A 17,582-nucleotide genomic window follows, 5' to 3' on the forward strand; every position below is an offset into this window, starting at 1 on the left:
GCCCGGCTCAGGCCTGCGTGTCCAGCCTGCACTGCAGCCAGAGCCCTGGGCCGGGAGGGGCGCGGGAGAGCAGTGCCAGTCTCCCCTCCTGCCCGTGGCCGCGGTGGCGGGAGCTCCGGGAGCCACCCTGGACCACGGCCATGAGGAGGGCAGCGCATGCTGAGGACAGGGTGGCTGGGGGGCACAGCACCAGCCCAGCCCACTGCCCCCGACCTCTCTCCGTTACCACTGTCTCTCTCTCAGGCCACAGACGCACCTCCGGGGACAGTGCCATCTTTGTGCCCAACGTGTGTACACACGTATAAACAGAGGCTTGGGAGGCGTGGACACGTGCCAGTGGCCGGGCTGGGGTTTAAAATCCATCCACACGGGGACAGTGGCGCCTGCCCCTCTGCGGGCAGCCGGCGGGATCCTGCGGCGCTGGGCCAGCGGGAGGAGCCGCGGTCAGGGCCCTGGCACCCTCCTCCCCTCTAGATCCACAGCCTCTGCCCAAGGCTCTGCCGCCCAGGGCCTGTGTCTGACTCAGGCCATGCCCCCTGGGCCGCCCCGGTCTGGGTGAGGCAGACCCTGCTGGAGACAGACAGGAACCCAGCCAGTCCTGCAGAAAAGAACTTAGGTTTATTTGCAGTAAAAACCATGGTCTGAAAAAATCTGTTGGCAAATGTACAGTTTGCGTTCCATGTGGGGTCGCCTCCGGCCACGGGACCCCAGATCCGTGGCCCGCATGCGTGTTCACAGCTAATCTCAGGCCCCAGGTCCGAAGCCCCGTCCGGAGGGAGCCCCGGGTCCGGCCAAAACCCACAGCACCCCCGCCGGCTCAGCCCGCCTCCCCTCCTGCCTCGTGCAGCACAAAAACAAACAGAACCAAATCCATGTTTAAAAACGAACGAAACATTCACGAGAACCAGGGCTCCACATCGTTTTCCCAGGGTCCCTCGGTATCGCGATGACTCGTTCCGAGATGACCTCAAATATACATCGTCTTCTTGCTGTTATATAATCTCTTCCTTATTATTCACAGATATATAATGGAAGCTTTGGAAGAAATAATTACACACTTCTTTTTCCCTTAAAACGCGAACAAGTCAAATCAAAAACAAAACAACAAAGCTTTTCCGACAACAGTAAAACATGAAGGGAGCCAGCTGGTCCCCTCCCCGCCCCCCGGGCTCGCGTGGGCGGCAGAGCCGGGGGGCACGGCAAAGTGCGGGGCGCCCCCTGATGACAGGGGCCGGTCTGCTCCCACTGGGGTGATTCTACCTCCTACTCCACCGCCCCCCCACGCGACCCTGTTCGCCTCGCTTCCCAGGCCCCACGAGCTCCCCTCCTCAGCCCTCCCCACAGCAGGGTGCTGAGTGTGGGAGCTGAGCCTGGAGGCAACAAGGCTGACCGCAGAGGAACCCCAGGGTGCAGCGTGGCAACCAGCACCCGAGCCAGACCAGAGGGGCCGGCCTTCCCAGCGCCCACTCGACCTGGTCCCCGCTCCCTGCACAGGGCCGTACAGGTGACTGGAGGCAGGAGGGGACACATGGAGCCCAGGTTTCACCAGTAGCTTTGGCACAGAGCTCGGAGGGAGAGTGTCACTAGATCTGCAACATCCGGGCAGAGAAAGCGGGGTCTAGCCGAGCCAGCCAGAGGTCAAAGGCCAAGAGAAGTCAGGAGGGGACATTTCAGGGGGAGAGCCACCCCCAAGAGCACTTATTTTGGGCTGGCCACAGGCCCAGTCCATGAGCTGCAGGAACCCTGGGCAGGAACAGCTGCCAAGGGCAAGAACCGACATCCTGTGCAAAGGCTAGGGGACCCTCGGGGATTGCCTTGAAGGACACGGGAGACCCGGAGGGCCCGCCTGCAGGAGGGTGGTGGGGGCTTCTCCCTGGAAGGGACTGTGAGCAGCAGGGACGAGCGAGGGGACACCCCGGCTTTCTTCTCATCCGTATCAGGGTTTACAAAGATGTCTCCACTGGCAGCAGGACCGGACAGACATGCCTCGGACGCAGGGCGAAGACAGTACCGTCGACTGTGGGCAGGGCCAGCAACCTCCCCGCCCCTAAGGCTCCTCCCGGGAGTGGGGCCGGCCCTGGGGGTCTCCGCACGGCCCTGAGCAGAGGGACACGAGGCGGCTGAGGGGCACTGCACAGGCCCATTGAGATGCTCTCACCTACACCCAAGCACAGCTGGGGCTGCACAGGGGCCCGGCTGCCTCTCCCGGCCGGAAGCCACCCCAGGGAGCAGCAGGAAGCGAGACGTCTGAAAGTCCAGAGGCTGAGCGGAAAGGGTGGGGGACAGGTCCCCTCCACTGTCCCCAGCCCTCCCTGGGACAGCATCTGCTGTTCAAACCAAGGCTCCTGAATGCCTCGGCTGGCACCCAGCGCCTGGCTCGCAACGGCGCCGGCACACCCTCCTGTCGGCGCTCCGGTGGTGACGGCCACAGCGAGGCCGGCCCACACTTCCTCTATGTACAAGCGGTGAGCCCAGGACAGGCCACCAAGGGCAGACTGGTGCGCGTTCGGGATTCTGCACGCCCTCCCCGTCACTGGAGCCGGTGAAGACTGGAAGGTCAGCAGGCATCCCCTGCTCCGAGTCATGGAGCTGGAGACGGACTTGAGCGGGAGCAGCCCTTCCACAAAATCCGCTAGCCCCGTCTGCGCCCTCGCCGTCACTGGATGCCCTCCTCTTCTACGTATGTTGAAGGAAACCAGCCAATCTGAAAAACAGCAGGGATCACGTGGCCGGGGTGTGTGTGTGTGTGTGTGTGTGTGTGTGTGTGTGGGGCTGTGGGTGAGTAGAGGCTCGTGGAGATGGGGCAATCCTTCAAAAGGCTGGAGTTCTAAGTCAGTCCTGCCCCGAGAGAGGACTGTGGCCCGGGAGCAGTGGCGACCCCAAAATGCAGCAGCCCTCAGCCGTAAGATGATCTGCATCCTCTCTAGCTGACAGCCAGGGGAAAAAAAAAACCCATCTGGAGAAAAATAACACCATCCAGAGCCTATCTAATGTTTTACACACAAGCTCAGCATTTCATCAGGACCACGTGACAGAAACTAAGAAAATATAGATGGCAGAAACCTAAATAACTCTAACTTGTATGTTTCAGAAAACCAATGAAAAGGCAGGAAATTTTACCTGAGGACGGAACTCAGAAATCAAATAGAAATCCTAAGACTGAAAAATAGAATGGCTGAAATTAAGAATCCTGTAGAAGGATTTAACATCGGATTAGATGAAACGAAAGAGAAGACTAATGAACCGGAAGATGAACCTATGGAAACTCTGGATGCAAACCAGAGTTCATGGATGGAGAACTCATAAAACAGGGCAATGGAATACAGGGCGTGGTGGAAAGACCTGACAGCCATGAGGATGGAACCCGAGAAGATGGGACAGGCGCCCCACCTGAAGACGTTTCCCCAACCGCAGGGCACCAGCCACAGGTTAAACAATCTCTACTTATCTCAAGCAGAACGAACACAGAGAAAACCCGTCCAGGCATATTAGAGCAGCGGTCCCCGACCTTTGTGGCACCAGCGACCGGTGCTCCTATGAGAATCTAAGGCCTGAGGATCTGAGGCGGAGCCGAGGCGGCGATGCTGGCGCTGGGGACGGCTGCAGACACGGATGACGCTTCGCCTGCTCACCCGCCACTCACCTCCTGCTGTGCGGCCCGGTTCCTAACAGGCCACGGACTGGTACTGGTCTGTGACCCGGGGATTGGGGACCCCTGCATTATAGTAAAACTGATCAAAAACGAAGACTTATTTTTTGCTTTACATGTAGTCCAGCGGTGCGTTTTGAAAGTTATTTCCTACAAAGAAGCAACGTTAAGGATATCGACTAATTTTTTTTACAGAAACGTTGGAAGTCGCCTGACAGTGGCGTGTCATCATCGAAGTGGCCTAGAATTCCAGCCCCAGTGAAAGTTCCCTTCAAATATGAACTCAATACATCCGCTCCCAAAAAGGAAACAGGTCTCACCAGAGAGATGACCGACTCCCGGGGGGAGACCGACTAAGGGGAGAAGGGAGAGCTTTTCCTTACAGCAGAGTGTCTCCTAGGAGCTGGAGGAGAAACGAGCTAGAAAATCACTATTTTTCAACCACGATAGAAATAGTTAACTAGGCAAAATTCACCAAGTAATGATAAGACTAATAAGGTGGAAGTTTGATGTGGGACAAGACATTTATCTAATTTCAAACTATTGCCTTGAAAGTTATTTATTAATTACCACAACTGCACAGTGGAGAAACCTGGCAGGTACCACCTTAACTTAAGTGATCTAAGTCAATGTCACGATTATAGGACAAACCGACATTCTATGCTTCTGGAGAGGACGTGATAGCACTGAAAAATACGCAAATCCCATCGTGGCGTTCCCACCCAAAATGGACAACCTCAACCGAATCATGAAGAAATGTCAAACACACCTTACTGAGGGATAGTCTACAAAAATAACTAGCCCATGCTCTTCAAAAATGTCAGTCATGGAGGGCAGACAAGGGCCGAGGAACCGTCCCAGACGAAAGCGAGCCGAGCGTCATGGCAAGGTGATGCGATTCACGGACCTGGACTGGCTCCAGGGCCAGGGAGCACTAGCTAGAGGAGACACTGCGGGACAAGTAGGAGGCCGGAATGCGGGCTGCGGGTTAGATCAAAGGGGCGTGTCCTCGATCTTAAGAAATTCACACTGAACTGTTTAGGAGAAAACGGATATGTCCGCAACTGACTCTCAAATGGCTTAGAGAAAAACAAGGGCGTGTGCACAAACACACACACACACACACACACACACACACACAGAGGTTGAGGGGCTGCAAACGGTTAAGCAAATGGTCAGATCATCCTCAACTGGTAAATCTGGGCGCACGGGAGTTCTCTGTACTAGAGCAACTTTTCCTTACGTTCCAAAGTGTAGTGAAATAAGTTACAAACATTTTCCAATGAGACCGTTAGAAAAAGAAAATGAAATAAGACGTATTCAATCCGACGGAAGCGGAGAGCTGATGAGAAGCAGCCTCGCGGTAAAAACGCAGTAAAGAACAGGGCACTTCAGGCGGCAGGAGCGTGGTTTGAGGGGAAACGGGGCGACGCAGGGAAGAACGGGGAGCCCAGGAAAGGCAAACGGACGCACATCTAGATGAACACTAACCGCTTAGAACAAAGATCATGTCTCACGGGGTCACAAAGCATGGAGAGTTAAGACACATGACAAGACCTCCACGAAAGTCCAGAAAAAACTAACGGCCAAGGTGGCGAGGTCCTCGCACCGTCCGGGAAGGAGAAGAGCTGATTCGGGGGGTCACTGAGAACCCGAGTGCGTGCTGTGACCCCCAGGGTGACCCCTAGGACCAGACAGAGAATGCGTGACTAACAAGCCAGTCAAAGCGGCAGAAAGTGGAACAGGGAAAAATACTGACTGATTCATGCAAAAGGAAGCGGGAAAGGAGAAAAGAGGAGGAATAAATGTGACAAAAATAAACGGAAAGATGAGGGTTTTAAATGTAAATATCTCAGTCATGACATTCAATGCAAATGAACCACATACCCCTATTAAAGGGCAAAGACTCTAAGATCGGACAAGCTTTAAAACATCTGTTTGTAACATTTTATCTTCTATCTTAAATATAAGAACATGGAAAAGTTGCAAATAATACGAGGGAAAAAAGCAAAAAGCGTGCCATACAAAACACTAACCACTCCCCCCCACAAAAAGCTGTCGCCACTCTGACGACAGATGAAGTAGACTTTATAGCAAGAAAAAAATGGCCACAGATAAAGAGAGACATTTCACGACGATGGGCAAAGCAACCGGATCTGGAAGGCTCTAAAGCTTAGCTCTGCTCTGAACTCTCCTGGGAAACTAGGTGGCTCTGTGCCCGAGGCCAGGGCCCAGGTATGAGCAGGCCCCGGTGTGAGCGGCCCCAGGTGTAAGCAGGCCCAGGTGTGAGCGGCCCAGTGAGCTGGCCCCAGGTGTGAGCAGGCCCAGGTGAGCAGGCCAGGTGTGAGTGGCCCAGGTGTGGAAACCCCAGGTGTGTGATGAGCCAGGTGTGAAGCTGAGCCCAGGTGTGGAGCAGACCCAGGTGGAGTGGTGAATTCAGGTGTGAGAGGAGCTTGGTGGTGTGAGACCTAGGTGGAGCTGGCCCAGGTGCAGAGCGGCCCCAGTCGTGAGCAGCCCCAGGTGTGAGCGGGCCCCAGTGTGAGCAGCCCCAGGTGCTCCACTGCGGCACCCGGGGGCCACGTCGAGAGCCAGTGGTCTCGGCCAGTCGCCCAAGACTCGGGGACTCGTGCTTCTGAAGGGCTGGTGGGTGCGAAACGGCCGAGGCCTGAGGGCCTCCCGGGCAGACAACGCTGGCAGAGGCAGGTTGGGTCCCATCACCTGGACGGAACGGGAGCCAGCGCTGGCCCGCCCTCCGCAGCCCTAAGGACAGAGAGGCGTTTCCAAAGCGGTGACACGTGGAGCCGTGGTGCCCTGCTGGGCGGGCATGGGGAGAACGGGGTCAGGGCCAGCGGGTCCAGACCGGGCGCTGGCCCAGGGGCCCTGGAGCGATGCAGAACCGCGCCGTGGGCAAGGACGTGCCGGGGTGTGTGCCTCCCACGTCACCGGGGCGTCAGCGGGGCCTTGGAATGTGGCAGCAGCGGCCCAGCAAGGACCCCCGGGCCCTGCTCTCGGTCCTGCGGCCTCCCTGCCTTGGGTGCGTGCAGAAGGCTGTAGGCAGAACCCGTCCCCTCATGTGGCCAGAACAGGACCTGGCGCACACACGGGGTCGGCCAGGCCCGGATCAGACCCGACCCAGGAAGCTCAGGTCTGTGGCCGGGGGTGCCGGGCGCGGCGGGGGGCGGGGCTGCGCCGCGGTGGCAGCCGGCGTCGCCCGGCCGGTCCCGCCCCGCGGAGCAGGGCGGCAGAGTGCGGCCACTCACCCGTCCGTTGGTCTCGCCCCTCCACCAGCCCCGGTCGCCGCCCATGCGGCTGTAGATCTTCACCACGTCGCCTTCCCGCAGCGAGAGCTCCCGCATGTCCCGGGCCGCAAAGTTGTACCTGGCCACCGCCGTGCCAACGACGCGGGGCGTGAGCACTGTGGGCGAGACGGGCGGCGTCACACTGCGGCGCGGTCCGGCCGAGTTCCCCGTGCAGGCGGTCAGAGCGGTCACCGCCCCGCTGGGGGCCACCGCAGGAATGAGCGTGCTCACGGAGACAGGAGCGGATGCCAGCGCTCAGGCGGTTCCAGCTCCTTGAGGCCTCCCGCGTGCCCGGTGCACGGGCGTCACGTGGCCAGTGCATGGCTGAGCCACCCTCCCTCTGACAGAGTGCCTGGATGGGGCTGCGGAGCACGGCCACCTTCCTTTGTGTCCCCAGTTCCGATCTCCAAACCAACTGGAGACCCGGCCGGACCGGCTCAGGCTAGGACCCAGGAGTCCCAACAAACAGGTGACAGTGACCATGGTGAATGGGGACACGCACAGTGGCTGGGAAGGGCTCTGGCTCTGACAGTGGCAGAGGGGGGCCATGGAGTTGGGGCCACCGAGACCCTGTTCCCCTGCAGCCAGGTCCCACGACCAGAGCGGGGCCCAGCTTCCCCTGAGGGTGGCCGCCTGGCTGTTGGCCGCGACCGGAGGCAAAGCTGACAAGGACAATGGCTGACGAGCAGGGGAGAGGCCATCGCAGCGAGGAGAGCAGCGCCAAGCCAAGCCCGACTGTGACCCCCGGTGCCACCCGCCAAGCCACCCGCCGCCCCCTCCCGCGCCCGTCGCTCCGGCACCCGCCACAGGCAGCCGCGGACACCGCCGGGCGGGGGCTGTGGGCCGGCGGGCGGCCCCGTCCCCCACGCGCCGAGGGCAGCGGTACCTGGCCAGAAGGGCGAGGAGGGGCCCTGGGGAGCCAAGCTGAGGCCCTGGGGACTGAGGAGAGAGAAGCTGTAGGAAGCGCAGGAGGCTGCAGAGGCGAGAGCGTGAAAGGCTGGGCGGGCGCGGCCGCTCGGCTCGCGGGCTCGCGGTCGAAGGCGGCGGGCTGCGGCCGGGAGGGGCAGGGGGCCGGCACGGACCCGAGGCCCACCGGGCCCAGGAGCGGGGTGCACGGGGACCCGCAGGTGCTGATCGCCGGCCCCATGCCCAGCGCGCGGCGGCGGCGGCTCAGTAAAGGCCCTCGCCCGTCTGCTGGCCTGCTCGCCCGGTGGGGCCCACGGTCCCGCAGGGCCCCCTAGGCTGGAGGACGCAGGACGCCTCAGGGGACAGGGTGCTGGGCTGGATGCCAAGCCTGCGGGCCCACCCTGTCCCCGACTCCACGTGGCCTTGGGCTGGGCTGGCTCTCTCACCGTGGGGGGCCCTGGGAGGCTGGGGCACAGGGAGTGGTCTGAGGACAGGTGGGACCTGCCCTGTTCTCTCCCCACGCTGAGCTCTGGGCAAAGGCACCGAGACTCGGAGCAGGAATTCAGAGCTGGCATCCCCCACCTGTCACCTGGGGCCACCAGGGTGCCCGGGCTCAGGGGGGTCTGGGCCACTCCTCCTGGGGGCGGGAACTGGGGACAGGCTCCTGGCCCAGGTCAGAGTGGCCCACGGAAAGCCTTCCTCAGGGGCGGGTGGGCAGTGAGGGCCTGGGCGGCGGGAAGCAGGGAGGGGCGGACACCTCCAGCTGAGCGCGGTGTGCCAGGTGGGCGTGGGCATTACCTGGAGACCGGCCGGAGGCCTTGGAGGCCGTGCGTTCCCGAGACTTGTAGGGGTACTTGAGCGTGGTGTCCAGCTGCTTGAAGCTCTCCTTGAGCGAGTGGCACTGATAGTACTCCACCAACTCCTGCAGGACACACGTGCCCGCTGACGGCCGTCACCTCCAGGGAGCCCTCCCGGGTGCCCCGGCCTCCCGCGCCCACCTCCGCGGGGTCGCGTGGGTGACTCCTCTCCCTGACCCCTGAGGAGTCCCCTTCTGCTCCCGCCCCAGCACTCGGCCCAGGGTGGGTGGTCAGCATCGCTAAGGTTCTGGCCCGGAAGTGTCTCTTCGCGATGCTTCCGAAGGAAAACCCAGCGAACAACAGAGTCCTGCGGTCTCCGTGGCAGAGAAAAGCGGTCCCCGAGCCCGAGGCCGGGAAGCGCTTCGAGAAACAACAGCGTATCCAGGGGTCCGCACACCATGCGGGTGCCAGCCAGGGAGAAAGGAGGGTGACCCCAACGGCCAGCGTCCACATGCTGAAGGGCTGGCCAAAAGGCGGGGCCGGCGGTTCCGTTTGGAGAGGTGCGCGTGGGAACCACACTCAAGCTTTCTCGGAGGCAGCGAGGACGCGCCCGGGAACGTGGCCTTGGGCTTTGGAGGGTGCGGGGATTGTGGGCACTTTCTGTCCTACTTTGTGCTTTTCTGCGGCCACGGCGGGGAGGGTCTCAGAGGCGAGGTGCTGTGGTCCCATGTTCTCAGGGCATGGACCACTTACAAGAAAGAAATCGCGGGTCTGATTTTAAAACCACCTGGAGGAGGACTGTGCTTTCATCTGCATTCCGGCTGCGCTGGGAAGGTACGCGCTACGGGGGCAGATGCGGGGGCAGGTGGGGGGCGAGGTCTACTGGAACACCTCCCCCCATGTGAGGCCGGCCACGTGCCAGGCCCTGGGCTCTGGTAGGACAGTCAGCAGGAACAGCTGCTGTGAGGCTGGTGGCCAGAGCGGTCAGGCCCTCCCGCCTCACCGTCCAGCATGGCCAACCCACCTGGCCCTTTGTGGGGGTCAGGGGCACAGTCTTGACTCAGGGCTGTGACGACGCCCTAACTGTCCCAAGGTGCCCTATGAATGCATTTTCTTGGCTCCTTTCCACATTGGGAAAACTCGCTCCCCGCCCGGGAAGTGGCCCCCAGCCCGGCTGCGGGGGACCCCTGCTGGGCTCTCACCCCTCTGCAAGCCCGGCCTGCAGGGGCCGGGGTGCCAGACGCCCCTCGCCTCGGCGTGGCTGCGGTGGGCGGCTCGAGCCCTCTTCCCACCCCTGGGGCCAGGCAGCGGGAGCCACAGAGCCACGTACCAAGAGGCTTTCAAATTTCTTCGCTTCCGTGATGTGGATCCAGCTGTCTTTCTCTACCACCTTGATGTGCTTCACCTCGTCATTGAACCTGGGCAAAGCGCACGGGCTTCAGTAGCCCCCCAGTCCCTCGGTCCGGGCTCCTCACGAGTATGCGGGAGCACAGGCCTGGCCTCGGCTCCCAGCCCCTGCTCCTGCGGGCACGCCCTTTCGACCTTCGCCCCACAGCCCTTCACCCCACCCCAGCCGAGCCGACCCCCACTGCTTGTCTGTCCATCTGTGGGTCCCCTTTGCTGGTGTGGAGCCCAAATTCCCGGTCGGCGTCTAAGGCCTCAGGCCCCGAAGCCCCACACCTCTCGTCCATCCAGACACTTCTCAACTCAGGATTTTGCTCACTTTCCTCTCTGCACTGGGACTGTCCCCCTCGTCCTGTCCCCCCACCGCCTGGTGAAGCCTTCACAGCGTGGTTTACAAGTCAAAGGCCTGACCTGGGCCCAGGAGGCCGAGGGAGCCGCCCCGACCCCAGCTCCGACACATCTCCCAATTTTCTCCAACTCTGCATGTTCCTCCCCAGCCGGCGGGCCCCAGGCTCTTCCTCAGACACGCCAAGCACAAGCCTGCCAGGCACTCTGCGCCGGGCCCAAGACCCCATCCCGTGGGCGTCCTAGGCCAGTGGTGACCAACCCCCGGTCAGATTCTGTCTCTTGAAGAGGTGATGGCAGACCCATGAGGGGCAGCTCCTGGGAAGGGCACCCAAGTCGAAGGCCACTGGCTGAAGCTGCAAGATGGCAGCAGGTGACCTTTCTGTGCTCTCGAAGGCCCACCTGTGGGACTGCTGGGAAGTCCCTGAGCCCTCACAGTATCCCTGCCCCGCTGATACTTCTCTGGTCCCCATGACCTGAAAATGACCAAGCATGCCCACCGGGCAGCTGTGGGCTGCTGGCCGCTGGGGTGTCACACAGGGCCCAGGCCAGCCACGCTGTATAGACCCATCTCAAAAGCGTCTTGCTGTGAGCAACTACTCCACAGCCACCCCCAACCCAGCAAACCTGGGAGCTGGAGGGGATGTGGCCCTGGGGGTCAGATCAGCGTGGGGGTTGGGTCCCCCGGCCCGCCGGCCGCACGTACTTGATGCTTATGGCGAAGCGCTCGGCCTCCGCCGGCCTCTCCCTGATCAGGTAGGTGCCGCTGGCGTGGGATTTGAGCAGGTTGTCCGTCTGCTGCCGCTCCATGTTGCCTGCAAACCTAGAGGCGCCGGGGGAGACGAGGCTGCACCGGTCCCAAGGCCTGTGACGGCACCGCCCGGCGCCGACGGCTGCCGTCCACATGACGCCCCGCCAGCGGGCGAGCGGCGCGTGGGGTCCAGAGGAGACCGGGGGGCGGGGGGCAGTCACATCTGCCCGTGAGCACATGGGGCACAGGGAAGATCATGGGGCATGAGGACCCCCGACCTTGGCCAGCCCCCTGCGGGTCCCGCTCGACAGCACCCGGGGCCTGCGAGGCGTGTCGCTGCTTCACGAGCAGTGAGAAATAAAAACAGCCCACGTGTGTGGCTTTTGTTTCTCGTCGGCACCCACTGAAGACCCCCGACACCTCCGTGAACGCGTCTCGGACAGCCCTCGACAGCGGGCTTTTCCCGCCACCACCGCCCCGACACTGACCCTGCGCCCTGCCTCCCCGTCAGGCGGAACCGGACCTCGTATGAACACGGAGCGACCGAGAGCGACTCCACACTAACAGCCTGTCAAGGGCAAGTCCCAGCTCGGTCCCGCCCACGGGAGACCTGGTGCGGGCGGAGGACCCGCGTGGTCAGACTGACCCTCAGAGACACGACGGAGCTGCCGAGGCCAGGTGCCGGGGACGGCGAGGTGCAGGCACGCCGCGCCGCTGGGCACGGGTGGCTTCAGGGACGAGCCCCGAACCGAGAATCATAAGGCGAGGTACTCGGCGCAGAGGGTTACCACACCGAAGCCGCCCGTCACAGTGGCCACCACAGGGCGTCACTCCCCGAGGCAGCCGGAGGCCCAGCAGGTGGAGCCATAAAAAGCTGGACCCGAGTCCGACCTGTGACTCGTCACCAGAATGTCCACCTTCCCTCATCTAAACAGCCTCGTGCTCTCATCAAGCAACAGCACGAGGACGTACGCGATTAGCAGTGTGGCCTTAAATGAACCACTTTCGTGTATTTTCTACAATAAATCTCAAGGTCACGCAAATGAAGGGCTGCCGTCTCTCAGACGTCCAGACCTGCGACCTGTCTGGCGAAGGGGAGTCGCGCCGAGAGCAGAGAGGAGCCCCCGGCTCCGCCGGCCTGGGCAGCGCCGAGACCCCAGACCCGGCCCGCTCTTGGGGGTGCGGGGCTGCACCCCACAGCCAGGGGCCAGAAGCTGCACTCACCAGGGGTAGGCCGAGTAGTCCATCTCCCGGGACGGTGGCCGGCCGATGGGTGGCTGGCAAAGGAACACATTCCAGTTAAAGCCCCCCAGGGGCCGCCCGGAGTCAGGGCTGGAGGGGCCCATCAGCAACGACCTGCTCCTTCAGCCCCAGAGCCACTGGACGGCACGGTCCCAGAGGGCAGCGGCCCACACTCACCACCTCCGGGAGGGTTTGGCAGGATGAATGAGTGACTGACTGACTGACTGAATGAATGAATGAATGGGGAACCACCAGCTAACACCTAATTCCCGAAGGCAGCAGCAAACCCTCAGCCGGGGACAGGGCCCTCCCCGCAGCTCCCTGGGGCAGGCGGGCCCCGGCCCTGGGCAGGCGTGTGGCCAGCAGCAGTGTGGCCCAGGTGGCAGCCGCACGCAGGACGGCAGGTCTGGGGACGAGACCCCTCGCTGTGGCCGCCTCGGCCAGAGCCCCGGCCTGGCCTCCCCTCGCTGGGCCGTAGGTAGGCAGAGCCTCCCGGACCACTGGGCCCCTCTCCGCCCACTCGCCACGCAGACGGGGAAACTGAGGCCCGAGGTGGGGGAGAGACCCGTGCATGAGTGGCGCTTTTCCGCCAAAACGGCCCAGGACTTTCCCACTGAGCTGTCTTTTCTTGCAGGGGAGGGGCGATTCAATTTCTTCAAGGCCGGCTGCTTGATGCCTTGGTCGGGGCCGAGAATTTGCTCCAGGCCACGTGGATGAAAGAAACGCCACATTGCCTTTCTCTACGATCAGAACCCGGCTCTGAACCCCATGTCTGAACCGCTGCTCCCCGCAGCCTCCAAGGGCCGTGTAGCAGCCTGACATGATGCACAGGGTCCCCTCGACCAGAGGAGGGCGGCTGGTCAGTCCACCACCACAGCCGTAGGGACGGCCAGTGCCTCGGTGACACCCAGCTGGCCCCGAGCAGCAGCGTGCCCCCCTCCTCGGCGCCCCCTCTCCTCTGCGGCTGCGCCCCCAAGCCCGGGCCAGCTCAGGACGGCGTTGACGAGGGCCTTCCAAGCGAGGAGGCAGCCCTCAGCACGCCCGCACCTCGGCCGCCGTGTTCCGGAAGCTTCTGTGCAAGTGCTCACCCTTCCATCCACGGGGCACGGCTTCACAGACGCGCTGGGGAAGTAGCCTGACTTCCTGGTTTGTAGCAGCCGGCCCTGGAAGGGGACAGATGGTCAGGGCCGGCGGGGCCTGGCGAGGGGCCTGGCGAGAGGCAGCGGCCATGGGGGTTGGGGTGGCGCTGTAACGTGTGCTCAGTTTCCTCAGGAAAAGGACAGGATGAGGTCAGTTCCTGAGAGGCGGGTGATGGCGTCCCCTCCCCGCTGTAGCCTCAGGTGACCTCGGAACCACGTGGGGCGGGAGGGTGAGGGATGATGTCCCCACTTCACGGATGTGAACACCGAGGCCCAGAGAAGTGAAGTGGGCTGGCTGGGAGCTCGGACGCCGGCCCTTCTCCCGCCAGAGGGCAGTGGACCCGGTCGGGGACGGTCTGGGGCGGGGCACGGCCTTCACCCTCCCAGGTCCCTCTGCCTGGAAGAGCCCCGCACGGTGCTCCCCGCCTCAGCCCTCCGCTCGCGCCAGCAAAGTGTCTCTGTGAGGCCACCCAGCGACAGCTGAGGGCCCTGGCCACACTGGGGCGGGCAGGAGGGGGGCTGGGGGCGGGATCCAGCGGGGCAGACTGCGCAGACACCCTCCTGCACCCTCCGCGTCTCTGGGTATGCGGGGGCACCGCCAGCACCGCACGGGGACCAGTGAGCGTGTGCTGACGAGGCCACCGCAGAGCCACGGTGCCACTCCGAGCGGGGCGCCCCGGTGCCCCGGCCAGGCCCAGTGCCCGAGCCCCGTGGCTCCGCGCTGCCCCCCGGGGCCTCAGAGCCCCTGAGCACGGGGCCTGGCAGCAGCGCCTGGGGCGGCTGGCCCCACAGCACCACCTTTTCAGGCCCCGTAAATGGTTGTTTCATGGCTCAGAGCTGTGAACGGTCGCACTGACGCTGTCTGCCCGCCCGCCTGGGGGAGGACGGCAATGGGCCCCAGTCGTGGTGTCTCCCAGGGCCTGGCACGGTGTCCGGCTGCCCGGCGATGGTGCTGGACAGAACTGGGGCAGGGTGGCCATGGCGGGGGGAGGGTGCGCCGGACGCAGTGGAGGCAGAAGATGGGGGAGCCAGGACGGGGGCTTCCGCTGTCGGGGACACCGCAGTCCCCCCACGTAAAGGCTAGCACCCCAGGAAGACGGAGCCACGTCCTGCTGACAGCCCACTGCTCCCCAGTCCCCGCCTATGCTGGTGCCCTGCGCTTCTACCCCAGGGTGGGGGCTGGGAGAAGCCAGGGCCTCCCCGCTCCAGGCCCCCAGGACCCACCTCCCACCACTGGGACTCGGGGTCCCCCCTCAGTAGCTCGATCACGTCGCCCGTCTGGAAGGTCAGCACCGGCTTCCCGGGGGGCGCGGGGTTGCCGTGGTAATTCTGTGTAGCCACCATCTTGGGACCTGCGGAGGACAGGGCAGGAGGGGGTGGCTCGGTGGCTCCGTCCCAGCGGCAGCCTGCCCCATTGCTGACCTCGGTCTCCCGGGCCTGCTCAGGCCCCTGGGGGCTCCTGGACGAGGGGACAGGTGCTTGCATGCCACCCCGAATCCTTCTCGAGGCTCCGTGTGTCAGGCACATTTATGTGATTGGCAGATTAACGACACAGGGGGTCGTGGTGGCGACAGCCGCTTATTGATCGGCACTTCATGCATTTTCTTCCAAACGCCTTTCAAATCTGTGAGTGTCCCCATGTGCAGCAGGACACGGGGTCAGCCGGGCCCAAGGCCACACGGGCAGCTCGAGGGCAGTAACAGGGGTCCCAGCTGAGCCCCGAGGTCACGCGGGCCTCGAGGCGGCGCCCGCTCTGGCCCGGCCGCCCCACGTGCGCCCAGCGCTGATGTCCCAGTGGCAGGGGCACCGTGGTTTGCGTTTTGTTTTGTCGTGATTAGGTTCCGACCGTTGTTACTGCCTGGACCGCACGGATGTGTCATAGAACACGATGCTTTCGACTCTCGACATCTAAAGCCACGTTCCCATGACACGACACAGGACGGGAGGCACGTGTCCACTCCACCCGGGTCTCTGGGCTGCCGCTTGGGGCCTCTCCTGGGCTGACAGGACGCTGCCCCTCACAGGCCGGGCCCTGTCCCCACGCCCGGTGCTGCATTCAGACCCTGAGGCGGCCCCCAGGAAAGGTGGCCAGAAGGCGGGAGGCGGGCAGGGCCGGCGGACGGCATGCCCGGTGGGAGGCTGGAGCCGCCACGGCCGGGGAAAGCTGGGCCGTCCCCATGGCCAGGCCCAGGCTCGGCTCCCAGGGTGACCGATGACACGGACCATAGCTGAGAGGGCCCAAGTCCCACACTCACCCGGTCCCGCTCCAGAGGCTTCCTGTGAGGGCAAGGACAGTATGAGAGAAGGCTGCCCAAGCCCCTGACAGCCCCCCACGCGCCCCCAGACCCAAGGCTCAGGCAGGAAGCAGGCGGAGGACGGGCACATCCTGGACTCCCACGGGCACTGGTGACACTGTTTCCCTATGTGACGACCCCACTATTCTTACTGCGCCTTCCAGCTCTGTGCCCTCCATGGCCCTGGGACATCCACACCCTCCCTTTGCCCATTCCTGACCATTAACTCCCACCTCCTCCAGGAAGCCTGCCCTGACCAGCCCAGCCCTGAGCTGTGGTCTCCTCTATCTGGAACGTGTCCTGCTACACACAACTAAACGCTGTACTTCTCTCCTCGCCCACAAGAACATCTCTGCGCCCAAGCAGGGCCTAGTCAGTGTCCTCTGACTGCTTAATTCGACTGGAGCCCACGGCTGGGGTTATGACCCAACGTCTACACCCCATCAGCGGCCTCAGGGACTTCATCATCCCCAAGTCAGCTAAACAGAGAGCTCTACGGCAAATCAGGATGGGGGCGGGGGGCGGGCGCGGATGCTTGTCACAGAGCTGGGCACCCCTGTGCGAGCGAGCCACCGGGAGCAGATCAGGAGGGCGAGTGGCAGCCACCAGGACCCCCACGACCGCAGAGGCCGTGTGGAGAGCTGGGACAACGGGGACGTGTGGCTCCCGGCACACAGGGTGCGAGGGCAGGAGGGAGCGAATGGCCGGGCGACTCACCAGGTCTGCAGATGAACCTGAAAAGGAAGCACAGCGGCCTTAGAGGACAAGCCGCCAGCAGCAAGGACCGGCGGCGCTCGCCCGCACGGACAGGAGCCGCTGGGCGCGCTTAAGAGCGAGCTCAGGCGAGGGGGACTCCCAGGCCGGCCGTGTCAGCTGCAGGTGACAGACACGCAGTCTCTCAATTACTCCTGATGGCAAAGCTGAGCTCTGGTTTTGGGGCCAGAACCAAAACGGGAGAACACACACGAGGCGTCAGGCCCGGCGACACACAGGTTTCCCTCCAGTGCCAGCAGCTGCCCGGTCACTGGGCGAAGCCCGGGCTCAGAGGGAAGATTCCCACGAGCGGCCAGTGATGCCCGCCGAGGGCACAAGGAGGTGCAGGTGCCCAGGCTGCCTATTCGGCATCCTCGAGGCCTCTCAGCTTGCTGGACAGAAGGCGAATGATTCAAAGATTCTGTCCGCCTGCCTGGGATACCTGAGCGGGGGACGCAGGGCCAGGCTGGGCGCCGGCCGCCTGCAAAGGTGGGCTGCCATCTCACCACTGGACAAAGCAGGGACCGCGACGGCTAATGTGTGTCTGATGTGACCTCGACACCGTCTGACACTCACAGCTGCAGACCGCTCCGGGCAGACCTGAGTGTCCGACAGGCCTGCAGTGTTAGCAGAGGCCACGGGCTCGGTGGATGCCGGGCGGGGAGGGGCGGGCAGTGCAGCCAGGGCCCACGCAGAAGGCTCCGCCCTGCTAAAAGGCTCCCCGTGGCACCCCCGGGGCGGCCCGCGGTTAAGCCCGCCTTGGCCTGGGTCACCGGCAGAGCCCAGAGGTGGAGCTGCCTAGGAGCCGAGGCCAGAACAAAAGATGAGAGCCTGGGACGGCAGAGAAAGCAGCGTGGAACCCTCCAGAGAAACACAGCCGGAAGAGGCTGGGGCAGGACAACGTCCCCGGCAGAGGGACGAGGGACGCACGCGCAGGCCCTTGGGGGAAACACAGGCTCCTTAAAATAAAAGCAGGTGCCCACTGTGGGCTTTCGTGACGTGG

The 17,582-nt window shown here is 63.2% G+C and overlaps 1 protein-coding gene across 9 annotated transcripts in view; it reads right to left on the bottom strand.

Moving 5' to 3' along the window:
* Positions 1-596: 596 nt before the first annotated feature.
* VAV2 (vav guanine nucleotide exchange factor 2) overlaps positions 597-17,582 on the bottom strand; it is a 55,290-nt gene continuing 38,304 nt past the window's right edge. For 3 of the 9 annotated variants that reach the window (XM_039882921.1, XM_039882918.1, XM_039882924.1), the window contains 11 exons: positions 16,544-16,560; positions 15,788-15,809; positions 14,757-14,884; positions 13,482-13,556; positions 12,376-12,428; positions 11,107-11,223; positions 9,982-10,069; positions 8,653-8,776; positions 7,835-7,921; positions 6,910-7,064; positions 597-2,704 (listed from right to left, as the gene is read on the bottom strand). In XM_039882921.1, the coding sequence (XP_039738855.1) occupies positions 2,657-2,704; positions 6,910-7,064; positions 7,835-7,921; positions 8,653-8,776; positions 9,982-10,069; positions 11,107-11,223; positions 12,376-12,428; positions 13,482-13,556; positions 14,757-14,884; positions 15,788-15,809; positions 16,544-16,560 (914 nt within the window). In that variant the 3' untranslated portion in view covers positions 597-2,656. Of the gene's footprint in view, positions 2,705-6,909; positions 7,065-7,834; positions 7,922-8,652; positions 8,777-8,809; positions 9,493-9,981; positions 10,070-11,106; positions 11,224-12,375; positions 12,429-13,440; positions 13,557-14,756; positions 14,885-15,787; positions 15,810-16,543; positions 16,561-17,582 lie in introns of those variants that run through there. The other 6 variants (XM_039882922.1, XM_039882920.1, XR_005657320.1 and 3 more) reach the window with 5 other exon arrangements.

The sequence above is a fragment of the Pteropus medius genome, unplaced genomic scaffold, assembly GCF_902729225.1.
Source record: "Pteropus medius unplaced genomic scaffold, Ma_sr-lr_union100, whole genome shotgun sequence".
Classification (NCBI taxonomy): domain Eukaryota; kingdom Metazoa; phylum Chordata; class Mammalia; order Chiroptera; family Pteropodidae; genus Pteropus; species Pteropus medius.